This window comes from Dendropsophus ebraccatus, chromosome 12, assembly GCF_027789765.1.
Source record: "Dendropsophus ebraccatus isolate aDenEbr1 chromosome 12, aDenEbr1.pat, whole genome shotgun sequence".
Classification (NCBI taxonomy): Eukaryota; Metazoa; Chordata; class Amphibia; order Anura; family Hylidae; genus Dendropsophus; species Dendropsophus ebraccatus.
In genome coordinates this window covers 29,118,781-29,127,812 of record NC_091465.1, presented here as the reverse complement: position 1 = coordinate 29,127,812, position 9,032 = coordinate 29,118,781, and the positions used below count along the sequence as shown (strand labels likewise).

Below are 9,032 nucleotides of genomic sequence, written 5' to 3'. Positions count from 1 at the left end.
CTGGGAAGACACAGGGTTGCGGAACACGGTCATATAAACTTTTAAGGGCAATATATTATGGCGTTAACAATGTCATTCACTCTTTATTATGGCTGTTTTATTGTAAGTTTGCTCATAATAATAATAATAATAATGATGATAATAATAATAATAATAATAATAATAATAATAATAATAATAATAATAAAACAAAAAGGAAAAAAAAAACTTTTGTCCATATAAAAATATATTTTATTCTCAACAAATAAAGACACATAAAGCGCATATATAATATGCATACGAGAACATAATTCCAAAGTCCACTTTAGAAGCGAAACACTTTGCAATTAAAAGAGACAATTCTGACTTTCAAAGTGAAATACATTGTCCTCACGTCACCTTTATCATAAAGCGTAAACTATATCAACAAAATAACAGGTAGTAGAAATATTCCACAGACGTAATACATAACCCACGCTAGGACATGACCTCCTGACCGTCCTCTGGTATAAGGTCCTATAACGGACCTTGTATACAGCTGTATCCATGAATCGGATTACAAGGATCAGTTGGCCTTCATGACCTAATATCGGGTTATGTGTTTTACATTTTAAGCTACAAGCTTTTACCTCAAATTCTTAAGAATTTTCACTTACAAATAAAATCTAGAAATAGATATAACTAAACGTTTACATACAAAGATATTGTATATACTATACCTCAAGGGGGCGATCTAACCATTCCGTTTAACTCATACAGTGTAGGAGCAAAAACTGGAATGAAAAGTTGCCCACTGTGATACCAAAAACAGTCAATCCATAGATTTCAAGCTGAAGTTATACTCTACCACATCTGGTGGCCGAGATCCTGACATACAATGCCCTACAAATGTTGCAGTATACAATACATATGAACAGAGAGTAGCCTGTAGACCCCCAAGAGAGTCCTCAGCAGCACTCTATTCTTATAGAGAAGATCTATCAACCTCCTAGTCATTGAGGTTGAGGAAAATGTTTCCTACAGAAAGAGAGGACAATAACTGAATAATACTCTTCTAAGTCCTCTGGGTCCATGAGTACAGAGTCCATCTACCAAGGTCTCCAGAGAGTGTTGCTGCTGGTAGTCACATCTGATGGCTTGGCGTGACAGTATCTGGCAGGAGACATGGCGGCCTCTTCGTTCAGCTTGAAGTGGTTCAGTAGTCGGACTTCGGTGGCTCTTTGATTTTGGTGGACGGAGAGAAAGCTGAGGACTTCATTGAAGCATCTGTTGTAGCCGTCGCTGAACTCCATGCGCACACCGCTTTGATGGGCTATAGCTGAGGAGGGAAAAGAAGCCACATTTTAGCCACTGAACAAGATCATGTATTTTTTTTTACATTTTACGCTACCATATAGGATATATAGCACTTGTGAACTGTATTATTAATGATAGACTAAGGCCCTATCTATCTATCTATCTATCTATCTATCTATCTATCTATCTATCTATCTATCTATCTATCTATCATCTAACCTCCTATCCTCCTTCCTATCTATCTATTATCTATCTATCCTACAATCTATCTATCTATCTCTCCCTCTATCTTCTATCTATTATCTATCTATCATCTAACCTCCTATCCTCCTCTCTATCTATCTATCTATCTATCTATCTATCTATCTATCTATCTATCTATCTATCTATCTATCTATATATCCAGTCTTTTTTGGGTATGTTCACACATGCAGATCTGCTCCACATCAGTGTGCAGTGTTTCTGCACCAATACAAATCAGTCTATTTAAAATCACTTGCAGAAAATCTGCACGTGTGAACATACCCCTAAGGAGAAGACAAACAATTTGAACATACATAGCAAATAATAGAAGGATAAGTTTAATGCAAGTAAAGATACTCACTGTTAGCATTGGGCAGAGTCTGTTGCTTGAGATAGGTGACGGCCATCTCCAGTATATCGGCCTTCTCCAGCTTGACATTGGGCTGTTGCTTTTGGAACTCTTTTTCCAATAGGAGTTTGAGTTGCTCGATGCTGTTATTAATCCGATCTCTGCGCATCTTTTCCACAATGGGTTTTCTCATCTGTAGAAGAAGGATGGAGGCCATTACTACACATGTCACTTTATACCAGCTGTATACATAGCTATGGTATGTTCATAGATGGAGATGGTCATGCTGTGAGATCTCAGCCCTTACCTTATTTTTTTCCTTTGGAGAGACCTTATGCTGGTCCAGGTAGGCAGTGCTAGGCGCCATCTTTCAGAGACAACCAGAGACTTGTGTAGATCCTTGGATGGAGTGCTCTGGCCGAGGGGGGCTTTGCCTCCTTATATAGTCCTCAGCCTGGCTAAAGATATGTGAGTCTGAGGTTTGTTATAGTTTCCCACACTCTGCAGCCAATGGCAGGAGCTGGAGGGACAATAGAGGAGGCATCCATTATGTCATGCTGCATTGACAGTGAATGGCTTGGGTATAATAAGCTAGTCTCAGAGGAGCAGGTGGGGAGTGTGTGAGAGGGGATATAGTGTGCTGGGAATGACGTGACCTGTGCTGGGAAAGAAGCTTCCTTTAGCACTGCTGGCCCACTGACTAATGCCCCAGATCAATAGCATTCTGCCAGCACACACTTAACAATTCGCAGCAATTCATGAATTTCTCAGCATTTTGCTTTTGGCGGGAAGCTGCTAATCACAAGAGACAGCTATGAGAGGGGGAAGGCGCTAATGTCTGCTGACACACGTGCGGACACACTCAGCCAAACCCACCGTGTAAGAGGAACAGATAGACAGGAGACAGATGGCCATCTATACTATAGCCATAGGGAACAGGTAGGGTAAGGGGGGGTAGATAGGTTGATGAACAGACACGAAATAGAATGTATAGATATAAGGATACGCAGACATAGATGTAAGATAGATATAGCTAAATAAATATAAGGTAGATAGACAGATAGATTTTGAAGAAGAAATATATAAGATATATATACATATATGGCACTCAAAAAAGATCTTGTGCAAAAGTGTACAGTTTATTCCATAAAAAATATTAACAAATAAACAGCAAGGTGGCACCACTGTTTAGGATGTGCTGCTGTATATATATATATATATATATATATATATACATATATATATATTAGATAGAGTGTATATAGATACATAGATAGATATGAAGTACATACTGCAGAAATTGATTGATAGTGTATATAGATACATAGACAGACAAATGTGAGATATGATATAGATAGATATGATATACTATAGATAATATATATAGATACATAGACACATGCAAGATATGATTCAGATAGATATGATATACTGTAGATAGATAATATATATGATATAAATAAATAAATAAATAAATAATAGATTTGATATAGATAGATAGGAGATAGATAGATGATAGATAGATAGATAGATAGATAGATAGACAGATAATTAATATATGTGATTATATATATATATATATTTTAAATATATACAGTGGTGCCTTGTATTACGAACATAATTCGTTCTGGGACCGCGCTTGTAATCCAAATCCACTCTTAAACCAAAGCACATTTTCCCATAAGAAATCATAAAAATGCAGACAATTGGTTCCACACCCCCCAAAAAAATGATTTATTATTCTGAATAACATGTAAAACAGATGAAACAAACATTTAGAAACAGCAGAATATGTGATATTATATGTTACTGTACAGTAATGGAGAGGATGGGAAACACAAGGGCGGCCAGAGACTGCAGGGAGCATGAAGGAATGAGCAGGACAGATGTGGGCACAGTATAGCAGCACTCTCTGTCCAGGGAGAGAGGGGTTATAGCTATGAGGAGATTACCTCTGCTGTCCTGTCCCCTGATGCAAGCCCCAGCCTGAAGTGGATCTGCTATAATTTGGAAGGTGAGGGACACTTCCTGGGTCAGACTACAGCGCTGAAGACCCTACTATGCAGGCCATGCCCCTCCCCCCCCTCCCCCTCCCACCCAGTACAGGGAGCTCTTAAACCAAAGCAATGCTCTTAAACCAAGTAACAATTTTGAAAAACTGTGAGCTCTTAAACCAAAACGCTCTTAAACCAAGTTACTCTTAAACCAAGGTACCACTGTATATATATATATATATATATATAATAGAATTGATATAGATAGATAGGAGACAAATAATAGATAGATATGATATAATTAATATAGAGAGATAGATAGATAGATAGATAGATAGATAGATAGATAGATAGATAGATATCTGATCCAAACTAGTCCCTTAGCACTAAAGCCCTGAGCTTCTATCAGGATTGACAGCCCTGGGGACATCTGTCAGACATCCTAAAACTACCACTTTAGTTGTTGCAGTAGCCCCCATTGACTGACCCCTGAACTCCTTATTGTTATCCTTATCAAGAAGTATGTAAAACAGTGAGATTTACTAGGGCACAAACTGCCTACACGTCACACGCCAAATTAATGATGCGTTCTAGAGACTTTTATACCTATCCGTACAGTTTTAAAAAGCATCTAGAACAGAGGGAACTGTAATAGGAGTCATGAATTGTACCAGGTCAGGTGTATTTGTGGGAATGAGCAAACTTTCAGTAAGCTCGAGTACACACAAACCTAATCGCTGGACATTTGAACCCTGCAGCCTGGAAAAGACGGACGGCGCCCTAGGGCTGCACCCACCAGGCTGCGGGGTTCAAATGCCCAGCGATTGGGTTTGTGCGAACTTGAACTTCCTGTAAGTTTGCTCATCTCTTCATATAAGGCTGGGTTCACACTGCGTTTTTGCAATCCAGATGTATTTGTGTGCATCGGTTTTGATCCGTTCTTCCATTGACTTCCATTGTAAAAAAAAACAAAAAACAGATCAAAACGGATCCGTTTTCCGGACACAAAAGTATTGTCAGCTACGTTTTTGTGTCCGTCCAAAAAAAAAAAAAACGGATCCGTTTTGATCCTTTTTTTTTTTTTACAATGGAAGTCAATGGAAAAACGGATCAAAACTGATGCACACAAATGCATCCGTTTTTTTTAAATGAAAAAAACGGATGAAAAAAACGCAGTGTGAACCTAATCTAAGGGACTGACGACGGCCCCTCTATAAGTCCTAGCTACACGTTCAGATAGATGAGGGTCTGTTATTGTAGCCAATAAAGAACATAACGTCTTTATCTATCCAAACGGCAAACTAAACACACGTATTGTCTTTTACCTACATGTAACCAAACCCAGGTAGGACTCCGGCACACAAGTCTATTCTCCTCTGGCCGCATTTGTTATAGGATCAGGCCCTTTGTGTGGGGAAGCAGCTGTGGGCCTTTCAGCTCTCTTTGTAAACTTGTGGGAAAGTGTCTGTCACTACTTCTCAGACGGCCTCTTAGAAACCAAAGATTAGCTCATTCTGTGTGTAACGGCAATATGGTCCAGAACAAGCGGCCCTCCTTCCCTTCTGGGGACCATGTCTTGTGCCCCTCAGATGGTGGTCATTGATTCTCCTAATGCCCTGAGGTGGTTGTGCTTGTTCCAAACCTAGATCCATAATCTCCATTCACATACATTCCAGGCTCTTCTAGGCTTTGTTTGCTTTGTCTGACTACAGTCATGTATATGTAATTATACGTCTAAAATTCCTAAAAGAAGAGCGTCAATGGTATTCAGACCGCAATGGTAAAAGTCTTTGGGGGGAGCGTTACTAATATAGTTGTGCAGTTATACGATATATAATGCTGTTACACCTGATTACTATTATACTATTGCAATAAAATAATGTTAACGTATTATACACAAATAATATTTATTGGTTATGTTAGTAATATGCAACTTTCCAGAAGCACCAAAACAGATCTATTAAAATTACATGAATTTTTTTATTTATTTATTTTATTTGCCCATTTTATTATATTTTATAATTTATTTCCTGCTAGGGTGTGATAATATAATTATTATAATAATTGTATTTATATAGCGCCAATATATTTCGCAGCACTTTACAATTCTGGGAGTACATGCGTAGACAGAATCAGACATTGGAGAGATGTCATGTAACTATTAAAGCTATGTTCAGCTAACATTTTTTACTTTTAAATCAACTGGAGGCAGAGATTTGTAATTTACTTATCAGCTGCTGTATGTCCTGCAAGATGTAATATTCTTTCCAGTCTGGAGAGCAGGAGAGGTCTTCTATGGGGATTTGCTACTGCTTTGGACAGTTCCTGACATGGACAGAGGTGGCAGCAGAGAGCACTGTGTCAGACTGGAAGGAATCAGATGATAAGTACTGAAAGACTTGGGATTTTTTAGTAGAAGTAAATTACCAATCTCTGGTACTTTTTGGCACCAGTTGATTTGAAAGATAAAAGTGTTTGGTGAACTACCCCTTTAAGTAAGGACCGTGCTCAATAGAGCCTCTGAAATCTATTCCAACCATCAGAGGGGGTTTCAGCAGCTAGACCCCATCGATAAACACTTTTGACGTGTGACTGGTGCTTCATTCAGCCCTTGGCCCCATATCCCTTAGTAAACAAGAGATGTGCAGTCAACACCCAGCGATTCTTTGATGGGTCAAAACAACCATTTCAACTGACAAATGAGCATTTGCTTGTTCAGCAGCGCATCACTAGCCCTATTATATGGGGGAATTATTGGTCGAAAAGGCAACGTGTTTATCTACCCTTAGCCTACAACCCTGATTTCCATCATCCACAGTAAGCAAGTAATGGACATGTACAGCAGCCATCCTTTTGTAACTTCACTTTGGTAATAAGCACATAGTGTATATTGGGTTTTGCAACTCAGTTCCATTGAAGTGAATGGAGCTTAAAGGGGTACTCCAGTGTGTGGGCTATTTTTAGATGTGGCTGGGGAGGAGGTGGCTGAAAAAAAAAGACGTCCACTAACCCCCCCGGTTCCAGCGGCGGGTCCCGCATCGCGGCGCTCCGATGCCCGGTTCTCGGCCGCTTCCTGGTCTCTGACGCGGGCCCAAGATGTGACGTCTTTTTTTTAAGGCACCTCCTCCCCAGCCACATCTAAAAATAGCCCCCACGCTGGAGTACCCCTTTAAATGCAAATCACACTTGTACTGGAGACAAGAGTGGTGCTGTCTCTGGAAGAAAGAGGCTGTGTTTTACTAATGCTGGATAACCCCTTTAAGTTTTAAGCATTTGAAAATGAAAGTCTGTTGTATGTGTCCATTATTTGCTAAGGGTATGTTCACAGAAAAAAATAAGGACAAATTTGGTCAGCTCTCCTAGAACACCATTCACACTAGGCAGGTGCAACAGCTCACCGCAATGGTTAGATACAGACCCACCACAGACATGAAAATAATTAAAGGGGTTGGCCACTTTATTGTAAAATAGGTCAGTACAAAGTATTAGTAAAATCCAAGACGGAGAGAGCGGCTGCACATCACATACTAATGCTGCTAAACCTATTTTAAAAAACCAACTTTAGGATGTTGGAATATGAATTGATCAAGCCATATCGCCCCGTGTACCAACGTGCAGGTCTCCTGGTTCACACGGGTCCCTACGCTAACTGCAACCTCCATGTCACAGGACCAAACCCAAAGTGTCCCCCCAAAGTCCCAGCCAGCACCACCGGCAGTGAAGGCTGCCCCCAAACAACACAAGTATGGATATGGTATTCCATGGCCTCCCTTCCCTGCATGTGCACGCTTTGCGGGGGTGGTGGTCGCTGACCGGCACGGTGTGAAGTTAGCGTAGGGACCCGTGTGAACCAGGAGACCTGCACGTTGGTACACGGGGCGATATGGCTTGATCAATTCATATTCCAACATCCTGAAGTTGTTTTTTTAAAAATAGGCTTAGCAGCATTAGTATCAGCCATAGGTGTGATGTGCAGCCGCTCCTCTCTCTCCGTGTCAGACAAAGTATTAGTAAGTGTGCTCACTGTATATACTGACAGCAGCTCCCTGTGTACCTCATAGAGCTAATATCAGACTCCCCTTCACCAGGCTGGGCTGCCCTGCTCTGCTTTGTTTCTGTCCATAAGATGGCTGACATGGAGGAGCATGTGACCATGCCCTGCCCCCTGTGTCCTCCATAGACACATACAGGCTCACTGGTGGACACTGGGGGCAGGGCATGGTCACATGCTCCTCCGTGTCGGCAGGGCAGCCCAGCCTGGAGGAGGAGAGTCTGATTTTAGCTGTATGAGGTACATAGGGAGCCCCTGTCAGTAAGGGCTGTGAGTACACTTACTAATACTGTACAGTTATTTTACTATAAAGTGGCCAACCCCTTTAAAAGCAGCCCCCCAACTGCTAAAAAAAATTTCCACTAAAATAATGAGGCTCTTGGTTACCATTTGAAATGGTATAAACTACCCCACCACTTTACGTTGGCCTCATACACGGGCAGTCCTACACTATACTATGGCCTCTCCATGGCATGAAATATGCCTATGCTCTGGGCATGCAAGATCTGTCTTATACCGGCACAAGTATAAGACAGTGGTGTAATTACTTGTGCCGGTATAACAGATCTTGCATGCCCAGAGCATAGGCGTGTTTCATGCCATGGAGAGGCCATAGTACAGTGTAGGACTGCCCCGATATGACTACCCCACCATTTTCAAATGGTAACCAAGAGCCTCATTATTTTTGTGGAAGTTTTTTGGGCAGTTGGGGGGGAGGCTGCTTTTAACTATTTTCATGTCTGTAGTGGGTCTGTATCTTGCCATTGCGGTGAGCTGTTGCGTTTTTAAGGGTATGTTCACACTGAGTAAATCAGGCAGAATTCCGCGACGGAACTCTCCACCTGATTAACTCAGTGTGAACATACCCTTACTGTGGATGATTACACTAGCTGAGGAGCTGCTGGAATATATGTGTAATACCAGTGTAACCCAGAGACTGTTACGGTGCGTTTACACAGACAGATTATCTGACAGATTTTGGCAGCCAAAGCGAGGAATGGATTTAAAAAAAGGAGAAATCTCAGTCTTTCCTTTATGACCTGTTCTCTGTTTATAGTCTGTTCCTGGCTTTGGCTTCAAAAATCTTTCAGATAAATCCATCTGTGTAAACACACCATTA

General features: G+C 40.9%; 1 protein-coding gene across 1 annotated transcript; it reads right to left on the bottom strand.

Annotated features, from left to right (window-relative positions):
- Window positions 1–814: 814 nt before the first annotated feature.
- Window positions 815–2,244, bottom strand: LOC138769790 (transcription factor HES-5-like). The gene is made up of 3 exons (XM_069948475.1): window positions 2,175–2,244; window positions 1,880–2,060; window positions 815–1,297 (listed from the first exon to the last, which is right to left on the bottom strand). The coding sequence occupies exons 1-3, from the start codon at window positions 2,232–2,234 to the stop codon at window positions 1,068–1,070; spliced, it is 471 nt and encodes a 156-aa protein (XP_069804576.1). The 5' UTR covers window positions 2,235–2,244; the 3' UTR covers window positions 815–1,067.
- Window positions 2,245–9,032: the final 6,788 nt, after the last annotated feature.

Excerpts from the sequence above, each read along its gene's own strand:
- LOC138769790 (XM_069948475.1), bottom strand. The coding sequence starts at position 2,234 with ATGGCGCCTAGCACTGCCTACCTGGACCAGCATAAGGTCTCTCCAAAG. Across the intron at positions 2,061-2,174 it reads CTCCAAAGGAAAAAAATAAG|ATGAGAAAACCCATTGTGGA; the intron begins GTAAGGGCTGAG and ends CTTCTTCTACAG. Across the intron at positions 1,298-1,879 it reads GACTCTGCCCAATGCTAACA|CTATAGCCCATCAAAGCGGT; the intron begins GTGAGTATCTTT and ends TTCCCTCCTCAG.